This window comes from Neltuma alba, unplaced genomic scaffold (genome assembly GCF_004799145.2).
Source record: "Neltuma alba isolate B1F8T4 unplaced genomic scaffold, ASM479914v2 tig00010970_pilon, whole genome shotgun sequence".
NCBI classification, from domain to species: Eukaryota; Viridiplantae; Streptophyta; class Magnoliopsida; order Fabales; family Fabaceae; genus Neltuma; species Neltuma alba.
In genome coordinates, this window is record NW_021635733.1 from 755,783 (window position 1) to 776,075 (window position 20,293).

The 20,293-nt window shown below is 34.5% G+C and overlaps 3 protein-coding genes across 4 annotated transcripts; 1 reads left to right on the forward strand and 2 right to left on the reverse strand.

Moving 5' to 3' along the window:
* Positions 1-637: 637 nt before the first annotated feature.
* Positions 638-4,140, forward strand: LOC114760356 (uncharacterized). Of its 2 annotated transcripts, none has more exons than XM_028949619.1 (10): positions 638-866; positions 976-1,045; positions 1,356-1,423; positions 1,511-1,572; positions 2,099-2,180; positions 2,283-2,516; positions 2,792-2,920; positions 3,004-3,065; positions 3,145-3,261; positions 3,822-4,140. In XM_028949619.1, exons 1-10 carry the CDS (start codon positions 816-818, stop codon positions 3,868-3,870), a joined length of 924 nt encoding a protein of 307 aa, XP_028805452.1. In that variant the 5' UTR covers positions 638-815; the 3' UTR covers positions 3,871-4,140. The 2 variants fall into 2 exon arrangements, with proteins under 2 accessions (XP_028805452.1, XP_028805453.1); XM_028949620.1 differs by having other exon boundaries at positions 639-866; positions 3,828-4,140.
* A 467-nt stretch (positions 4,141-4,607) lies between these two features.
* On the reverse strand, positions 4,608-10,152 carry LOC114760321 (golgin candidate 2). The gene is made up of 9 exons (XM_028949577.1): positions 9,845-10,152; positions 8,523-9,596; positions 8,109-8,219; positions 7,873-7,932; positions 6,659-6,716; positions 6,039-6,097; positions 5,559-5,684; positions 5,426-5,473; positions 4,608-5,308 (listed from the first exon to the last, which is right to left on the reverse strand). The coding sequence occupies exons 1-9, from the start codon at positions 9,896-9,898 to the stop codon at positions 4,934-4,936; spliced, it is 1,965 nt and encodes a 654-aa protein (XP_028805410.1). The 5' UTR covers positions 9,899-10,152; the 3' UTR covers positions 4,608-4,933.
* Positions 10,153-11,002: 850 nt separating this feature from the next.
* LOC114760327 (ras-related protein RABA6b-like) lies at positions 11,003-14,873 on the reverse strand. Its single transcript, XM_028949585.1, has 2 exons — positions 14,530-14,873; positions 11,003-11,643 (listed from the first exon to the last, which is right to left on the reverse strand). The coding sequence occupies exons 1-2, from the start codon at positions 14,775-14,777 to the stop codon at positions 11,205-11,207; spliced, it is 687 nt and encodes a 228-aa protein (XP_028805418.1). The 5' UTR covers positions 14,778-14,873; the 3' UTR covers positions 11,003-11,204.
* Positions 14,874-20,293: the final 5,420 nt, after the last annotated feature.

The following is a 20,293-nucleotide window of genomic DNA, read 5'->3' on the forward strand; positions in this document are numbered from 1 at the left end:
ACTGTACCGTCCCGTCCTGTTTTTGTCCCGTTCTGAAATTTTTTTTGTCCCGTCCCATCTCGTCCCAAACTCACCGGGACGGGACAAATTGAACACCCCTAGGATCAACCAATGATTATTAAAATATATAAAATATATTTATATAATTCTAAAAAAGCGGATTGTTATTTTTTTAAAAGAATATAAATTACACGTAATTTAATAAAATAATTAGTAAAAGCGGATTGTTATCTTTTTTTAGCTCAAATCCTATCCAGGTCAAAAAAACAATACTACTTTCGCTATTTAATAGAAAATCTTATTTAATTTTTATTTTGATCCTAAATGTAAAATCTTAATCTATTTTATTTTATTTTATATTTGTATATTTTTTTAAGGTACCCTCTACTAATAGTAGTTCTAACCAATACATTTGATTAATAATGATATTTAAAAAAAACAATAACTATTTATTATAAGTAATTAATTTAATTTATTTTTTTATCTTTTCATATTAGTAAATTAACTTTTATAATTAGGATTTTTAATATAATTTAACTCTCCCGGTTCGAAATTCTTGACCTGATCAACCAGAAAACTTGCTGGGACACTGGTTTGACCGGCCCCGGCATGGGATTTAGCGGGCATGCGCCTGGCAAAGATAATTTCGTCCTCATGACACCTCCGTGTTGAAATCTCAACCACAAGCTTCTTTTCTTCTTCTTCGTCTTCTTCGTTAGCAAGGTGTGCCTATCACTCCATTGGATTGGCCTCTTCCCTTCTGAAACACAAACACCTTACCAAGCAAGAAAGCTAACTTGCCAAAAAGTAACACCATGGGTACTGTTATCGACTCCCATTTTCTAGCCCTCACCGCCATCGTCACTGTAATTCTCTATCCATCGCCACTTCGTTTTTTCCTAGTTTTTTCTTTCGTGAAAGTTGAAGTCTTTTGGTTTGATTGTGTGCCATTTTTTTGTTCGTCTCGCTCTCCAGATTGGATATCAGTTTGTGTTTTTTGTGATCACTGCACTACTCAAATTCGACAAAATCACTGATTTTGCGGGTACGTCAGTCGTCTTTTCTGGCGTGGCTCTTGTGTTTGTGATTCTTACGCCTTATGATTGTTTAGTTTGATTGTTTGGTTACTGAGAAATGAGAGAAAAAGATAAGTAATTTGTAAGCGCGGATGTGTGTCTCCCTTTGGCTTGATGTGTTTAAAGGGTAATTACTTTCTTTTTGTTGGGGAAAGGGGATGAGGTTTGAATGAGCAACCGGCAAATGGCATGATAGTGTAGAATCAACGAACGCACTCTGTAGCCATTGACACCTTACACAAACATTCAATTAACGCTTTTCCTTCTTTCTCTTCAAAGGAAGCACGAATTTCATAATACTTGCTATATTGACCCTCGTCCTGAAAAGTGCATGGTATTTTCGACAGGTATAATTTTCTTTTGATGTCTTTCTGGTGAATTATTATATTAAGCTCCCGCCATCTGTCCCCATGATAAACCGCTCTCTTTTTCAGGTAATCCTGTCTTTGCTTGTTGTGTTATGGGGTCTTCGCTTGGGTCTTTTCCTCTTATTTAGGTTTGTTGGACACATTACTGTCAGCAGAAAAATGAAGATGTCTTGCATAGTTATCTTGTTCTTGAAGTGAGGAAATGAAGAGGAATTAAGTGGTAGCTATAGGATATATAAGATAATCTGTTTTCAGATTTTAAAGTTCCCTTTGATCAAGTATGTTGGGTAATTCATTTAAACTCTTAGCCCCTGTGGTCCTAATTATGTGTGACATGTTGCATAAGACTGTTAATCAATCTCACTTAACATAATATACCTTGCCTGACACTGTTTCCTATCCTCAACTTTAGTGGCATTTCTTCTTAACCATGTGGCAATTTGTGACGCATAATGCAATTGGGGCAAGTTATTGCAGGATGTTTAAGTAATTAACTGTTGTTCAACATTTGAGTTCTATCCCACTTTCTATTGCTAATATTGTATCAGCCTTTAACAATAGCAACTGGCAAGCATCCTATCACCAAACCACTGTACGTTGGAGTGTTTCTTTGTGTATGTCTTATCATATGTATTTTCTAAATATTCTTACTAGGATTTTGCAATGGGGAGAGGATCGCCGTTTTGACGACAAGCGTGATAATCTGGGAAAATTGGCAGTATTTTGGACACTTCAGGTTTCTCTCCGCACACACCCCCCCCCGGGAGGGTTTGAAATAGTATATTGGCCTGATAATATACAGTCTGATGTGTTGTGGGATTCTGTTTGACTATTGCAGGCTGTCTGGGTTTGGACTGTGAGCTTACCTGTTACAGTGGTCAATGCTAGTGACAGAAATCCTTTTCTGCAGACTGAGGATGTAGTGGGGTGGATTATGTGGTGTGTGGGTTTTATAATTGAAGTTACAGCAGATCTGCAGAAATTGAGTTTTAAAAGATCTCCAGAAAATAGAGGGAAATGGTGTGACGTCGGACTCTGGAGATATTCTCGTCATCCTAACTATTTTGGTGAGGTTAGTGCTGTCTTTGTTCTCAAATGCCACTGTTTCTGAATTGATGCTGCAACTGCTCGATGCTCTTCTTTTGCTTCTACAGTTCTGTGTAATTATATTCATTTAGCTGACTATATTCTCATCATGATAGATATTTGCTTTACAATAGACCATTTAGATTTTTCTTGTTTGTCTTATTATCCTCTTGTACGTTGGTTTCTCTCCAAGTGATATCTCTTCTTGTATTGGAAATTTCTGTCAAAATTTAACTTTGAACTTCATGAATGCTTAACTAGATTCTGCTCTGGTGGGGAATTTTTGTGGCCTCTGCACCAATTCTGAAGGGTGCTGAATGGTTGGTAATCTTTGGACCGATCTTTGTCACATTGTTGCTTCTTTTCGTCAGTGGCATTCCACTACTTGAGGTTTGCCTCTTATCTCTGACTTATTCAAAATGGAGCTGCAATTCTTTGACATTGCTGATGGATGATTGAATAAATCGAAACAGGAATCGGCAGATAAGAAGTATGGAAATGTGGAAGCATATCGGATATACAAACGAAGGACAAGGTTAAACTTAGCTCCATGTAATTATTTGCGTTTCAGTGTATCTTTAAGGAGAAACAACTAAGCCAAATCTTTGTTTCAGCCCTTTAATTCCGGTGCTCCCTTCTGTCTATGGAAGCTTGCCCTCGTGGTGCAAAACATTTTTCCTCTTTGAATTCCCACTCTACAATCGTAATCTTCCACAAGAAGGACTAAATTGGTGAGTAACAATTTGTCGGTACTTGCAAAGCATATCTTGGCTAGAATCTTCGTACACCTGCGCTCAAGGTTTAATGAGTTGGGATATGTTTAATTGACCTTTAATGTTGATGCTCATTAATTTAATCAAGTGTCAAGCATACTTGAAGAGACAATCATTAGGCTTTAGCTTCAACTTGGTTGAGACGAACTTTTTGGAATTCCTGTTTGGACTGCGTGTGATGTTGCAAATTTATCAGTTTCCTAGGTCTCGTTTCATTATGGGGGCTAATCAACTTCATCAGGATATAACTGTGGAACGAATGTTGTGTTCAAATTGTTTAGTGCTTGCATCAGACTGGATTTTTTATGTTGTCAAAAACTCTAATTTCATCCAAGTTTTCTTCCTGAAGGGTGTCATGGTAGTGTAAGTGAAAATTGCACTGCAGAATTGTTTGGCTTGGACATACTGTAGTGTCTAAATCATTTTTAATATAAATGCCTGAAATTTTTTCTGCCGCATCTTATCATTGATGGTGCTATTAAATGTTCTGTTAATTTATTATGATCTGTGTTTGCAAGGTGTAGAACGAGCAAGGGGCAAGGCGGTGATGCTTTGAAGATGGGTTAGCACTTGGCTGTTGCATTTGTTGTCAAAAGTCTACTAACTTCACGCTGAACTTGTAGCTGTCATGATTCATGAATAGTTTTGCTCTAACGTGTCTTCAAGGGCACCTTGTACATTGTGATGTTTATTCACTTCATCGCACTTTTTGACGCTTGTTACACAGAGGAGTGTTGGACCGTGAAGACAAATTTTAGTCATTTGTTCATGCCATGTAATCAATTGTTTATCATTTCATTTGCCAATGTCTAATGCTATCAGCTTTTCAGACCTAAACAGTGAGTTTTTTTTTTTTTCAAGCATGGAATTATTTTTACACTAAAGTATACATTTAATCTTTTATCTTTATACATTGTTTCAGTCTGGACTTTTAATTTAAAAAAACATTTTTAGTTTTTTACCCCTAAAATTATTAGCTTTAAATGATAATTTTTTTAATAATTACAGTTGTTCAGAAAATTAAGATGAATATGTTAGCATTTGAAAATGTTGATATAATTTAAGATTTTAATATTATCATTTTTTTAATAGTTTTAAGATTAAAGAATTAAAAATATACTTTTTAAAATAAAAAACTAAATTGAAACATTGCATAAAGTTAGAAAAAATAAATATTTAGATTATTTTTTAATACAATGGTAATGTACTAATTGTTATTTTGAATCATTATCTTAATTTTATTAATAACAATTACATTATATATTCTAATTTATTTTACTGTTTTATACTTTTCCCAATGTGAATTATTCTAAAATTTTAGGTTGGGGGGATCCTCAACCTAACCGTCAATTAATTCTGTTATCAACAGGCTGAACCGGTCTACAGGCTGAGATAAGCAGCTTGGAAACCTAACTAGACTAGACCACGGCCTAATGACCAGCCAAGCCCAGTCTGGTCCATGCTCAGCTCCCCACTGAATATAAATTGTAGCATAGGGGTCAGCCAATGCCCATATTTACAAGCATTTGCTTTCATCTTGATATTCAACATTCAATGAATGCAATGAAAGACTCCTCCTAAAAGGTGAGGTAAGCCTAAGCCATGCAAGGAACAAGGCATCGTAACCAATTCATACTCCTCCAGTGTGGTTAATGTTTTCCAAAGACATCACAGCGCCTGATCTACCCTCGTTAGAAGCCCCAGAATGTGACAAGAAAATATAAAGCACCCAGAAATGAAGGCAAATAACGTAAACCAAAGCCCATATTTTTGCCGTCGGATTCCTTCTCAAGAACAGGGCGCCGGACACAAAAACATGATCTAATTGTCGAAGCAGTGACCCCAACTGTTTCTTGCCTGTGTGATACCTCTCTCGCAACATAGGCCTCAACTTTGAATTAGAGAGTTGCCATATCCCTGATTCCAAGTCAATTGATGAGGAGGCGTTAGCAATGTTAGTCGCTCCTGATGCCAACATGTTTTCGTCCAGCAGCCTTGACAGTGTCTGCAAAGTTGTTTCAGAAAATTGAAAATTGAAGTGTCTTCAAATTTTTTGCTCAAAAAGAAAAGTGTCTTTCAAATTTTCGAGAATTTGCAGCGTGATCTTAAGTTGGCAGCATACCTCGATTCTAAATACAAGACTTGCCTTCTCTGAGGAAAGGGCTTCAACCTGTCCACATGCAGAACAAATAATCCTTCAGGTCCAAAAAAAAAAAAAAGAAAGGAAAATTACATTGGATGTGTGAAAGACACACCTTGGCTTGCTTTTGAATTAAATGATCTGTCATCTGACTAAGCCTTCGCTTCAGCTCAACTTCAACTTCTGTTGGCTCCTCCATGTCCTTCCTTATTAATTCAATATCAGCTTCGAGTTTCCTGGCCTACAGTGAACAGGTTAAATAATTTTGCATCTAAAAGAAATCATATCAACAAGACGTTCCAGGACACATGTACAGAAAAATGGAGAACCAGGAATATTTAAGCATGAATCCTTTGAGTGCTTCCTTATCTTTCTACAGTCTTATTAGGTAGTCCAAATTATTATTAAACAATTTATTTGATTTTGATGTAACGAGAAGGCAACAGAGTTTCCAACTTACAGATAGGAAAATATGGATATAAAAACTAAAAAGTGATTGAAAATAAACACCCCGTTAGCCACCTTCCCTGCCCCCCCCCCCCAAAAAAAAATCCAAAAAATTTATAAACCGGCTTTAGCAAATGAAGAGTATAACTTGCCTGATTTTTTGAAGATCCAGTTTGAGGAGGATTTGTGTGATACTCCTCCTGAGTTCTAGTTTTAAAAAGATCAAATCATCAATACACCGGTTCATCTCAGCATAATATTGACTTTTATCAAAACTCCAATGCGTCATGCATAAATTAAAAGCCGATACAATTTTCACCAGTGACTGGAAGACATAGGGTGACACAAAAGAATGCAGCTGTGTATGGGACTCACAACTTATAATCACATTGATCCACATTTTTGCTCTATATAAGGACTGGGATTGCGTGGTGACCACCACAACTTGTACCTACATTCTTGCAAATGAATATATTTTACAAATCTATTTCTTTTGACGTTCCTATGAATATGATCATATGCATCAAAGAACATCAGATCCTTAATGCCTATGCTAATTTTCCGTATTGCATGGAAAGATAATTGTGCAACATTAATATGCTATGGAGCTAAATTGGGGTAGTAATAGTATACAAAACTTACTTAATAACAGATCTCACGAGAAAAGCATATTGTAGTACCATCGGGAATGAGGTTTAAAAATTAAGTTTTCTGATAAGAAATGATAATCTATCAATAAGTCAATATTTTAAATTCCAGAGACATTACCTTCATGAACCAACTCTTTTGACGCAATCTGCTGTCGGAGTTCCGCCACTCGTTTAGCCTAGTTCAAGAAGATATCACTAGTTAATACATTATATTTTAACCTTCTTCAGCAGTTTAAAAATGACCCAAAGATATGAATTATATCCAAACGAGCACGTTCGGTAAATTCAATTTCATTGTGCGAGTATGCATCATGAATTGGAAAACACCTATATGGATCATGAATCGCAAAGCATATTAGATCATATGGTTAAATAACAAATAAATAATCGCTGGCGGAAAAAAAATCTTGAATAATCAAACATGGCATATACATATATCTTCATAATATGCCTAAAATAGAAAAGGTCATATGGGCCCAGGATAAGTACTTCCACATAAGTCATAAATTTATTCATAAATCGTATAATTGGTATGCAGTTAATTCTTCAAATAATATCAAATAACATCATTTTCTTCCTTTATAGAAGGCACAAGTACTTAATAGCAATACAACACTTCCATGACAATTTATTGCTTTCACACAATTTTGAATCAGAGAGTCATATTATTCTGCTATACTGGCTTGAATTGCAGAATTCATGGCCAATTCAAGCATCAATTAATACCTACCTATAATTTTGTGACTTGCTATTGTTTTGGATCATAAAATTCAAATTCTGAGTACAACAATTTAGCACAACTTCCATTTAGCCTTGGATTCATAACATTGGCTTTGAGGCCCATTACAAATTAAAAGATTTGAATAGGATTTGATTACTCCACTCCTTCTCGTGCTGTGGTTCTTTCAATATGTTAAAGATATAAAATAAGTAATCTGCGTACAGGCTTTCAAGTATTTAAGTTGCATTTTCTCCCTGCACGTTTCAGGTGACTTGAATTTGATTAAAAATATAGATAAGGGAAACCAGTGGGTAGGGAAAAGCAAGCCAACATGCCATGCCCAGGTAAGCAAATGTGTAAAGCCTACAACCAAATTAGATCTGCGAGACCAATTCTAACCGGAATATTTTATAAACATACGGATGTTAACAGAACGGCAAGACTAGAAAACAATATTTAGCTTAGTCAAGTAACTCTAAGAAATACCATCGTCAGTGAATTAATACCCCAAAGTACTCAGGAGCTTCTCCAAAATTTTTCCAACCAAAAAAAAAAAAAAGAAAGAAACACAAATCCCAGGTGGAAGTATGTCTGAGCGAGGATCAACATACCTCTACTCCAAGTTTCCACTGAGCAGCTGCAAGGGATCTTGCAAGATCAGCATTTGCTGTCTGCAAACATCCCAGACATTTATCAACAAAATTAATCAAGTCGTTCGTGAAAACCAAATTTCAACATACTCCTCATGATTTATTTACTAGAACATTATCTACTAAAACGTGTAATAGGAGAAACATTACATAAGATTAATATTTGGCACATAAATGGTTTGATTGAGTGGAAATACCTCCAGCTTAGCTAAACGTGCAAGGACTTCCATTCTAGTATTATTATGTTTTTGCTTTTCTATCTCAGCAGCTTCCATTGTTTCCATCATAGTGGTTTGCAGCTGTGAAGCCTGAGGGATGAGCATATAAAAATTGAGTAAATAATTAACAAAAAGAAAAAGAAAAAGAAGTAGTACTAACCAGAACAGTCATAGAGTAAAATTACAGAGGTCTACACCATAAAGGATGAGATAATTTAATACCAAAAGAAAGAAATCTCCCATGAAATTACCAAGAAAGGAAAGCAGGGGGAAAATCCGAAATTTCCCCACAATAACTAATATCCTACAGTCTGAAAGTACATTCGGCAAAAAACATTACAATGCGAAGAAGAAGAGGAGTAGTAGTTTGCAGCACTGTAATAATAACATTACCTCTTCTGCTTGTTGTTTAGCTCTCTCCTCAAGTATTTTCTCCAAGCTTTGTTTCTCACCCTCCAATTTGGCTACCATATCCTCCCGTTCTTTGATAGCCTCTAATGCTTTAGCTGCTGCTTTCTCAGCTAGAATTCTCTCTCGCCGCTTTTTCCTTTCCTCCCTCTCACGTTCACTTTCAGAACCAGACGAACTGAAGTCTGAATCCGAATCAGAAACATTACTTAATGCGGAAGAAACCGTTTTCGAATCATGAGGTATTGAATTTCCCGAGACTGCATTAAGTCCATCCTTCTCCTTAATTGTACTTCTTGATTGACCACGAGCAACCTCAACAGCCGTTTTTGCATCTTGCATATTAGTAGGTGACTGTAAAGATGCCGGTTGAGAGAGCTTAGTATATTCCACAGAGGAACCATTTTCTTCATTTTCCTTACGATCTTGTTCTACCACATGCTTTGCAGCACTTTCTTTACTGTCCAATCCTTGTTTTCTTGCTTGCTTACCATCAGTTTCTGATTCTACATTTGAGTGCCTTTCAGCTGAACCTGAGGAGGTAGACTCCTCTCCATCACTAGCCTTACCTTTTCCACTCAAGTTAAGTTCTTTGACAGTGCCTAACTTCGGTGAAGACTTTGACGCATTGTTACCACTCTTCTGGTTCCTCTTTACTTCCGAAACCAATAAATTAGAAGACAAATTCTTCTGCCTCCTGTTATTCTTGTTTAAACCCCGAAGCGCTGTCACTCCATTACTGTGATTACTCCCAGAAGTTGAAGGCGGATTAGGCATACTAAGGAGTTGAGTCCAATCACCATCTGTAAGCGCGGGGCTAGATTTGGGAGAGGCTTTTGGTGCACTTGTTGAGTCTTTGTGTCCATCATTATCATTAATCTGGCTGAAATTCGTATCACCACGCAGTTTCCCCTGATAATTATTGTCCTCCGGTGGCCTTTTCTTCAACTGATCCTTCAAAGATACAGCACCGCTCGTCTTGACACGAGAATCTATTCTAGGTTCCTCAGATCGAAGCGTCTCATTCTTGCGAAGCGACTCAGCCGCTTGATTATCGATCTGAACCGTTAATTGCAATACAGTGAAAATGGCATTAACAAGATATGAAAGAAAAAGTAAACTCACGATCTTAAGAGTAATTACTAATTAATAAACAGCAGATACAAAAATTAACGAATAAAGCAAGAAGCCCCACGATGTTCTGAATCAAGAAACGCCCAGAATTAGCCCCCCACACCAGTTGTTTTCCGAAACATGAGAAACGAAATAGAAACAAAGAAGAAATAGAGGGAAAAGAAGAGAATTGCCTGCTGGAGAATATTCTCAGCGGCTTTGAGTTTGGAGGAGATCCAATTCGCCATTATCTCCGAAATTCAGCTGAATTGAGAGGGAATCAATGAATGAGCGCCAGCAGAGAGAAGAAATGAATCAATGATCATACACTTCCAATCGGCACATTCTAAGCGCGACGCAGCGTTTAAGCGAAGTTGAACGTTTGCAGAAGATAGAAATGGGGAGGAGGGAGACCCAGAAACGAGAAAAGGCTATGGAAGAGGACGGACAGTGATCGGTAGAGTGACATGCGGGTCGTGAAACATGTTTTGTGGGCCTCGACCTCGACGTTGAGTGAACCACACAGCTTCCATGGAACCCACCCACTGCGTTTGGTGTAAAAGAGTTGCCCCCAGAGAGAACGAAGACTTCCAATCCTGCCACGCTTGACTGACAATGACGGGCCAACTTACAGGGCTTTTAGTGGGCCTATCTTATTAGGCTTGATAAGGCCCATAAAAGCGTGAAGCCTAATTAATCTGCCCATTTATAAGCTGGACCTTCATCCCAGCCCCTTTTTTGTTTTAAAAACAATCCTGTCCATTTATTAACTCTTTTTTAACTCTCCTAACATGATGAACTAATGTTCAAATCTTCACTAAAAAGTGCCCACATTTAGTGCCTAACATTATCTTGAATAGATTGTCTCTGATAGGAGGATATCTATGCCTTAGCAAAAAAAAAAAAAAACTCTTTTTTAGCTCTCTCAGTTTTGAACCTTATCAAATGTTGGGGGAAAAAGTAGGGTTAGTTATTCTACTGCCCTTGATCCGGCTCTTGATAACTGCCAAGTAGCCATGCAATTTTGAAATTAAAGTGGAAATGAATAATTACTAACAAGAATGGTGCCATTTATAACTATCATAATAAAAATCATAAAAGTGACTAAATATAGTACAGTGAAAAGAAGGGAGGGAAAAGGGACGGTGAAAATATTTTTAAAGTTGTCATTAGGTGCTTAAAAGAAGGAACCGAGGAGGAACATTGTAGATCTTATCTCATTTCAACTAATATATTGTCTCTTTTTGCTGGGATAAACCGATTAAATGCGATTAAGAAAAAAACAAAACCCCACAACGAATATAATTGTGGGGGTTAAAAAACTCAAAGGCATACTGTCAGACAAGTCAACGAATATCAATTAGTTATCATTATATGAACATCATAGATTAGTCTATCAGAACAAAATCACTCACTGCTATATTTTTCACCAAAAAAACTTGATATCAAATGTTCAGAAATCTTTACACAAGGATATATAGTTATAGTGTCAAGTTAAATAATGATAGAAGCCTGCAAAATCCAAGGGATTAATCTGGCCTGGATCAATATGTGTCACCTAGAACAACAATTAGTAGGCTGTTTGGTAGCAGTAACTTCATCATCAGCCAAACTGATCTCCTTGCCGGAAGGAACATTGTATCTGGCAATATTGTCGTTAGCTTCCAAGGTTTTCTGGTTGGTGATGTCATGAATCTTGGTAATCATCTGCAAGAATGCTTCTTCAACATTGAGGTTCTGTAATGCAGAGGTTTCCATGAAACAGAGTCCTTCTTCTTCTGCCAGCCTTTTGCCTTCTTCTTCCTCCACTTGTCTTGAATCGCTCAGATCAGATTTGTTTCCGACCAAGATGACCACCATGTCGTCGTCGCCATACTCTCGGAGCTCCCTAAGCCATTTGCTGAGGCTGTCGTAGGTTTCTTTTCTCGTTATGTCGTAGACTAGCATTGCTCCCAAGGCTCCTCTGTAATATGAACTCGTGATTGCTCTAAACCTGCGTTGCAGATTGGACATGTGTGAGTGCAAAATAAGGTCAAAGCAATATAAATATATGCACAACATAAAGAATCTGTAACAAGTCATACGTAATATTCACATATGATGAATAAGGCTAACCCTAATTTCTTGTAGTACTGCTTGCAAAGCATGGCACATCGTCGACAAATTTTAGATCATATACAATTAACTACTTAAATATGTATATGACATTTTCATCCGTAAAATATTGAATTAATAGTACATGACTACTTGTATGAATTCAAAAAATAAAGAAATTCGTTATTATTTTTTTATAGATCACGCACTTATTACACTCTTTATTGAAAGTTTGAACTCACAACTTCATACTTAAAGAAACTTCAAAAAAGTTTAAAAAGGAGACGGTGGGGCTAAATTTCTAAGACTTAAAAGAAAAATATTTTCACACTTCTCAAAGTTTTAGAAATAAAAGTATGGGCATTCTAACTGAATATTTTGGTCAATATTAATTGAATACTCCATATTGGAACGAGAAAGAGAATAGTTGATTCCTTTCTCTAAATGAGTAAAATCATTCATAATGCATTCAATTTAAAGTATCTACAAACAAGCAGTGTCTTGAAAGCCAAAATGAAGAGACGCCCATTTTAATTTATTGAAGAAAAAGAAAAAGATTCTGGTCAGTGCTCTCTTTTTCAGTAAAGTGATCGAATCTAGTATGCAATGAATGAGTATGAGAAAGGAAAGGCATTTTATAGATTAAATGAGAAGTGAAACACTGAATGAGCCGTACTGATAATGATCATTATAAAGAAGAAAAATGCTGAAATGTAGGGTTGGTGACCAACCTTTCTTTATGTCACATGCTTCCCTCTACCCTCATTCATCATCAATATGCCCACCAAAATAATAATAATAATAATAATAATAATAATAATAAACCAGTTAAGAAATTAAAAACCTCAAGCTTGTGAAATTGACAATAAAAAAACTATAGAAAGTAAAATAGCTCTTAAAAATTATAAAAACCAGTTATTTCTAGTGCTTCTTCACTGTTGGGTTGGGTGTGTTGAGGGTGTGTTTTGAATTCTGCTATTGCTTAAGTGCTTGGATGACAATTTTATATACTTTGGATGTTTGGATATCATTATCTAAAGAGTCATTTCTATCTTGGAGCTGACTTATTTAATTGCCATTTTTTAATCAAAATTTTTAATTGCCATTAGAACGAATCAGTGCAAGATAATATTTTGCTAATTAAAAATGAAACCTATGGTGCACATAGAAGCAAAGAATCAATCTAATTAAGAATGTAGATAGCTAAAGATTTTCTAATTTAGGGTTAGCCCTACTGACTTGCTAAACAACTTTTAATGTCATTATTTCATTTCAATTTCATTGAATAAGACTTCTTTTTGAAGGGGAAAAAAATAAATTCTCTCTTCTATCATGCATGCAGCCAACAAAAAAAATATAAAAAAAAAGAATAAAAATACTTGTTCTTATCTTGAAGAGACAGGGAGAATCAAAACATTAATTATCAAAAAATAGAAGAATAAAAGAACACAAAGCATACAAGGTATCCTTACGAAAATTTAAATCAACTTTCTGGGATAGTGGGATGGCAAAAAGCAATACGAATTCATTATCAAAACATTAATTTGAATAATAATTGACCTTTTCACTCGATGAATGACAATATACAAATTGCTTTCAGAAAATTTAAATTTGATTTCTCAAATTTTTTTTAAGAAATTGCAACTTTGAAAAGTAAAAGGTAGATACAGAGGTGGAAGAAATATGGGGCCCTACGCGTCTCAGACAGCTAACTGATATGAAATGTTATTTTCATGAACAAGTTATTGTGTGACACCATATCTAATAAACCAAAAGACACAAGCGACTTGACCATGCAGCGGCCTTCTGTTGAATATATTTGTTTGGTTCGTGAAATGAAATAAATGAAATATCGGAATAATTAAAATTATAGTAAATACATAGAAATATAAAATTAAAGAATGGTCCAATTATCAACCTAAGAAAGAATTAAACAATTCAACGTAACATTTAAATAATATATAACAGATGAATACACTACCCAGTACGCATCACCTACAGCCAACAAAAATTTGATGTTTATCCAAAAACCAAAAACAAAAATTGATGCGCACACAGTTCTAAGAAAAATGAGTATGTCCTATATATCTGGTCGGAAATAAAAATTCATTTTTCATACAATACCTAGTATAATTACTGTTTAACATTATAAATTTTTTAAAATTTAAAAATAATTTTTAAGCCGAATATTAAACTTGTTAAAACCGATGGAGTGGGAATGATTATAGATAAAGATACGGCATAAGTCCCAAAACACCGTTCCTAATTTTCCTCTCTTCTTTTTCGGCCTCACCCAACAAAAAAGCCAACAGTATTGCCCCCAAAACGAAACACAACAAACCAAAAGCAAACAAACATGGAACACTGTTTGATAACATTTCAAATTTAGAATCAAGATTTATGCAGAAGCAAGACAGGAAGTATGAGGAAACGCAATTTAATGTGAACAAAAGAAGTATAAGAAAATTCAGCGTCTAATAATGATTAAGTCAATTTCATTTAACGTCTGGATTAAGAAACCTGAGTGGAGCCCCCACTTTGAATGAAAACCCCAACTTCCAAACCCTTCTTACGAAAAAGAAGAAACCAGAAAAAGCAGCCACTCAATTTCAAACTGAGTTTTCTGATTCAAAAGGGGTTTCGTAGCACCGTTCCTGTTATTTAATTTTGATGATTCACTAAATGAAACAAAACATCACTGGTATGAAGATCGATCAGAAAACAGAGCGAGAAACCATCAGCTGAAGATGGTAAAGAAGAGAAGGAAAGTGAATTACGCATGTACCTTTCTTGGCCGGCGGTGTCCCATATCTGAGCTTTGATGAGTTTACCGTCAACTTTGATATTTCTGTAAGCGAATTCAACCCCGATGGTGGGCTTGGAATCCAAACGGAATTCATCGTTCGCGAACCTCGACAGGAGGTTTGATTTCCCTACTCCAGAATCCCCAATCAGAACGGCTTTGAACAGGTAATCACACTCCTCGTCAAATGCTTGGTGGCGATGATGATGACGATGATAATGATTGGCCATGAATTTTACTAATAAAACTTGGAAGCGGAGGATTCCAATGCGCAGGAAACCAGAAGCAGAAGGTAAAGAAGGAGGAGGCAGAGAAGTAATGAATTTAAAGACTAAGGAACGAAGGAAGGAAGTCGCGTTGATTGGTTGCGAAGTGGCGATCACATTTATATACAGTTCTAAAGCAATCACATTATTACACTTTCTTTTGGCTTTTTTAACAAGGATATCTTTATAATAAAATTTATAATGCTTCAAAGTATTTAAAATTTATAAACAATACATCTATTTTTTAGTTTAATTAAGGATGAAAATAGGGCAAACACTTATCACGCAACTTAAGGCTTGACGTAACCTGATCCTTTTAGTCAGGCTCGGTCCTTTTAAAACACTTGCTTAATTACCTCAAATTTGATTATCTTCGTATGTTAGATCATCACTAAAAATATATAATTAAAATTTATTGTGACCAATTTAAATTTTGTTAATTGTTATTTTTATAAAAAAACGTATGGTTAAAAAATATTTATTTTAAATTTAGTTTGCGTGAAAATAAAAGCAAATGTTGTTATTAAATAATAATAATAATAATAATAGAAGAATACTATGGCTTCCAGCCGGTTCAAAAGTCGTAGAGGATCAAATTTGTTGATAAAGACAAGATGATTAGATCATTAGGACGCGGGTGCCATTTCTTAACTGGGAGAGCCTACCGTGGCCATCTACAAGTTCAGACAAAGCCCAGTAAGATTGTTACACCTGTCCTTTTCCCAATATTTTTTTATTTTTTAATGGGGAAGTGGGATTTTAAGAATTACATGGCCACATGTGATTGGTCCTTGTGCCAATTGCGGGCAATACTTTGGTAATGATATGATTGCCATACGGGCTAGATCATATCCATTCTCACCGCTAGGGGTAAAACTTTGAGAATATTAGATTATGACCTCTAAAGGGAAAATTATGGGTGAACAATCTCAATTTTGAGCCTAAAGTTGTAGGATAGTTTCGGCCTTAAGCCTGATTAAGAAAAAGGCTGGTAACTATTTAAACCCTAGCTACTTTTGTTTAGACAGGAAGAAAAATATAAAGAAAAAAAATACTTGGAATTAAACTATTTTTATTTTTTTTAGAGTTATTTTATAGTATTTTCCTTCTCATTTTCTTTCTCATTTTAACTTTCATCAAATCAAATAGCTGCCAAAAGAAAAAAGGAAATCGCCAGATGTGCCAATAGTTTTTTTTTTAAAACTAGGCACATATATTTTTCTATTAAATGCAATCTTGTTTGAAAAACTGTCAAGTATTAAATATCAGCGTCTTTTTTAACAGAAATTTGAATATTGATTCTTCACTTTGTGAAAGAATAGCATATCTCATTAGATCCAACCCTGTTGATAAATGGATCAATAATTGTTGGCATGGCTAAGTAGTTCATTTGTTTATTTTTGTTTTTAATATCAGACTTTTTTTATACAATATATTAAAATTAAAAGTACATACCACCTCTAATCCTAAATATAAAATATAGTTTACAGTGTAATTTAAGTATATGTTAGAGGTAGTCCTAAAATTCATTTATTTAAATTAAATGGATGTATGAGTAGGTTAAAGATTTGCAGTTATTTTTTAGAGACATGATAACAGTGTATGCGCTTGTTATATGGACTCTGGCTAGAGCTGATAATACGGGCTAGGCCTGCTAGCCCAACTCATCAGCCCGCCAAAAATGGAGGGCTCAGGTTGGCAAAATGCCAACTCGCCAAGATGCAGACTACTCTAACCCACACCATTTTCAGCCTGTTTCGCTGTGGGCTAGGCTGCTTTTCTTTCTTCTTTTTTTTAGTTTTATTTTTATACAATTCCTAATATATTATACAATATGGTTAAAGGATTTTGACTCTCAAATTCCACATTGACATCTCCTCATTCATGTAATTACATGTGTAATACACACATAAAAGATCTACTTAATTAATTTGGATAAGAAAAATAGTCAAATTAATTATTTACAAAAAATATGTGTTAGCTTTTCTAAAATATCTTCTCAAATTATAAATTAATCCTCATATTATTTTATTATAATCCACTACTTAAGTTTAAAACTCCAAGTCTAATTTCAATATTTCAAACTAAGTTCAACCTATATAAATAATAATAACTTTTTTTAAAAAAATTTAGGCAGGCCAACAGGCTATCCCGCCAGCCGACCTTGGCAGGATGCCAACCTGCTAAGGTATGGGCTACTTCAGCCTGCACCACTGCTGGCTGGCCTGTATCCACACCACTAGCTCTAGCTCTAGCACTACGCATTGACCCACATCAAATTTAAATGGGAAACATATATATTTGTCATTAGAAAGCCCATAAACAACTAAATAGATGTAGATATAGATATAGATATAGATATTAAGATAAATATCATGAAGTTATCCGTTAATTTTTTGTAATCTACGTATCAAAGTTTTTTCCATGCTTCCGTGTATTTGATTATTTTGGTATATGAAATTAGCTCATCATAATATACCAGTAGTTTGCAAATTGCAATATGGAAGCCGAAATTATTATCATTTTTTTCATTTCAAAATTCTGTCATTCTTAAATGTAATACCAAAAGATGTCTTCCAAATTTTTTATGCTGTAAAGAAAATTCACATATTGAAATTTGAAGTATTCCAATGAAACTAATTAAAATACTGTGTTTGAAAACAAAAATACTCCCTCCGGTCCTAAATATAAAACCCCTTTTATAATATAAATTATACTATAAAAAAGGTCTTATATTTAAAACCGGAAGAGTAATTTATACCTGGGACGGCATATCAACACGAGGCTAACATCTGAAGAGGATGACCTAACCCAATTTAATAGTGGATGGACGTCAAGCCCAATACAGGCCCAACTATTACAGGTTTATATGGGGAACTAAAGTTCGAATCCCCGTTAAGAGAGGTGTCCACATTTGGTACCCGATAGTGCCTCGAATAGAATTGTCTCCAATAGGACAATACCTATGCTTTAGCAAAAAAATAAGTTAGGCATATGAAGAATACACACACACAAAAATATCATTTTCCTTTCTTTATTTCTCTTTGAAGATACCCTATAATTTATGTTTGTGAACTCAAACAGCTTGCCTTATCTTTTAAAGGTGATTCTGTTTGCACTTTACTCAGCAAAATGTCAAAGGGCCTGTTCAAAGTATTTGAATTGAAATTTTTTTACCTCAATTTAAACCTGAATTTTCTTTTAAAAGCAACATAATTTTATTAAAAGTAAAATTATGTGTCATTGTTGGAACTTTTTTAAAGAATTACTATGAAGTTCTAAATAAAAAAATAATTATTAAAACAAATCCTAAACTCAAACGAACAAACAGAAGAACGGCGAAGATGGGATTATATGAAGGGGCATGAAGGCCTGTGGTTCAATTCCAAACGGCATGTACGGAGAATATATCATGACCAGCATTATATTGCTTTGGAAAAGTCTCCAGTACGAAAGTCATTACTAGAGAAATCATGCTCAGACCGTGAAGAGAGACGAAAGCTCTCCCACAAAACTAGAGAAACCATGCTCTCCAGAGAGCAGTCCGTTCAAATTTAAGCTTTATCAAGCCTTTGGCGGATATATATATATATATATATATATATATATGATTAAAATAAGTGATATAATAAAAATTTAAATGATTTTTTTAATTGCTATCATCTTAGAAAATAATTTTAAAAATAAAATAAAATCAAGTAAGTCGTGTTTCCATGAATATGGATATAAGAAAGAATCAAAAGGATCCCTCTTTTTAACTGTATTCTATTCTTTTGCAAATGAATGTTGATTTAAGCTGATATGATGCCATCATGTAATATATTTTTATTGACAACTAATAAGTATTCCATAATTACATCAATGTTCCGTTAAAGTGCACCATTCATGTCTTTGATCAAGTTTAATGCGACGATGATATTAAAATATCTTACGTTTCAAACGACTAAAATTAAACAATTGAACGTTGAGGCTAAATTTACATAAAGCATATGTTTCACAAACTAAAATTTCAATTCAATGAAATTGCAAAATGGAGGTGTGGGGTGTTTTTTAACTATATAGCAACTTGAAATTATAGGAAGCATGAATAGAACATAAAAGAATTTTATGACGTGAGTATTTTCACAAGTTTATTCAATCAAAGAATTTTTTAATTAACAATATTTTATTTATACAGGAATTTTTATGATGCGAGTACTTTTATAAGTTCAAATAATTTTAAAATATTTTTATGATGTGAGTATTTATAAAAGGTTTTTTTTGTTACATATTTATAAAGATTATTTTGATAATTGTATTGAATGTTCTTTTTGATATTCATACAAACGTTTTTTTTGTGCATGTCCAAATCACTTTCTTTTCAATGGATATAATGCCAACTTTTTCCCATATATGTTCATTGAATGTTATCTTTTACTGTACAGTAATACATGCATCTCAATATCATTCTTATTTTTATTAGCCGAGCATTATTTTCCATTATTTTTTTTGTTTTTTTTGGGCCAGTTCTCTCTTTTTTTTGTTGCCCCTTTTAAGCCCAGCTTTTGAAGGACCCAGCACAGCAAGGGTAGCACCTACTAATGCTATGTGTCAGTATTAAAAATAAATAAATATCTATCTGTCGCAAAAGAAAATGGACATTAATGGGTTTGTTAGTTTGAGGTGAGATTTATCCTTTTTAATATATTAGCAAAAAAATTGCGCTGCTAAAGATTTTAACATATTGGGTATTGAATGCACATTGAAAAATTGTTTAGAGCACTTAATGCACTTCAACATTAATAAATACAATCAATTGCAAAGTGGGTGGTCCAACTATTTTTCTACAAGTTCACATACTGGCAGGAACATTTGTTTACTGGGGATCAAGATTTTTTTTTTTTAAGGAACATTTGTTTAGGCTGTTTCATGAAAAAAATATTTAAAAAATTAAAAAACTATCGCATGTTGATTTAAGTTTTAAAAAATAATAATCCACATCTGAAACGAGAGTATTGGCAAAGGTAACCACCGGTATACTGTGAAACCTGACAATTATTAAATAATAAATTATTTTTAGGATTATTTTTGTTGTTGTTTAGAATATCCTCTTACCAGACCCGAACGATGAGAAACTAATCTCTCAGGATACTGCGTCATAGCAGGGACTCCTCTCAACAGTATTTGTTCCATACACACCGTCCTAATGATTAAACCAGGACAAGGACATAATGTATAAAGTGTCCTAAAAATAAATTATTTTTAGGATTATGATCAAAGGCCAAATAATCTTAACTTTTCTCTAAAATTCTAAACAATAAATTTATTTTTTGCAACATCTCTTAATAATCTAAAAATCATTTGACTTTTAGGCTGAAACGAACCCACATTCCTGAACCCCCAAGCGAAATTGATAGATTGTGACGCTCGAAAAACCATCACAAAAACGAGCAGTTTCGCTCCGTGAATCTTCTTCAGTTACAAAAACCCCGTGAATTTTC

Bases quoted from the DNA above. Each gene is read 5' to 3' on its own strand.
- LOC114760321 (XM_028949577.1), bottom strand. From the start codon at position 9,898: ATGGCGAATTGGATCTCCTCCAAACTCAAAGCCGCTGAGAATATTCTC. The intron at 8,220-8,522 runs GTAATGTTATTA...CTCATCCCTCAG, and splicing joins CTAAACAACAAGCAGAAGAG to GCTTCACAGCTGCAAACCAC. The intron at 5,685-6,038 runs GTTATACTCTTC...TGTTCACTGTAG, and splicing joins ATCTTCAAAAAATCAGGCAA to GCCAGGAAACTCGAAGCTGA.
- LOC114760327 (XM_028949585.1), bottom strand. From the start codon at position 14,777: ATGGCCAATCATTATCATCGTCATCATCATCGCCACCAAGCATTTGAC. The intron at 11,644-14,529 runs GTACATGCGTAA...TCTGCAACGCAG, and splicing joins GACACCGCCGGCCAAGAAAG to GTTTAGAGCAATCACGAGTT.
- LOC114760356 (XM_028949619.1), top strand. From the start codon at position 816: ATGGGTACTGTTATCGACTCCCATTTTCTAGCCCTCACCGCCATCGTC. The intron at 2,517-2,791 runs GTTAGTGCTGTC...ATGCTTAACTAG, and splicing joins ATCCTAACTATTTTGGTGAG to ATTCTGCTCTGGTGGGGAAT. The intron at 2,921-3,003 runs GTTTGCCTCTTA...AAATCGAAACAG, and splicing joins GTGGCATTCCACTACTTGAG to GAATCGGCAGATAAGAAGTA.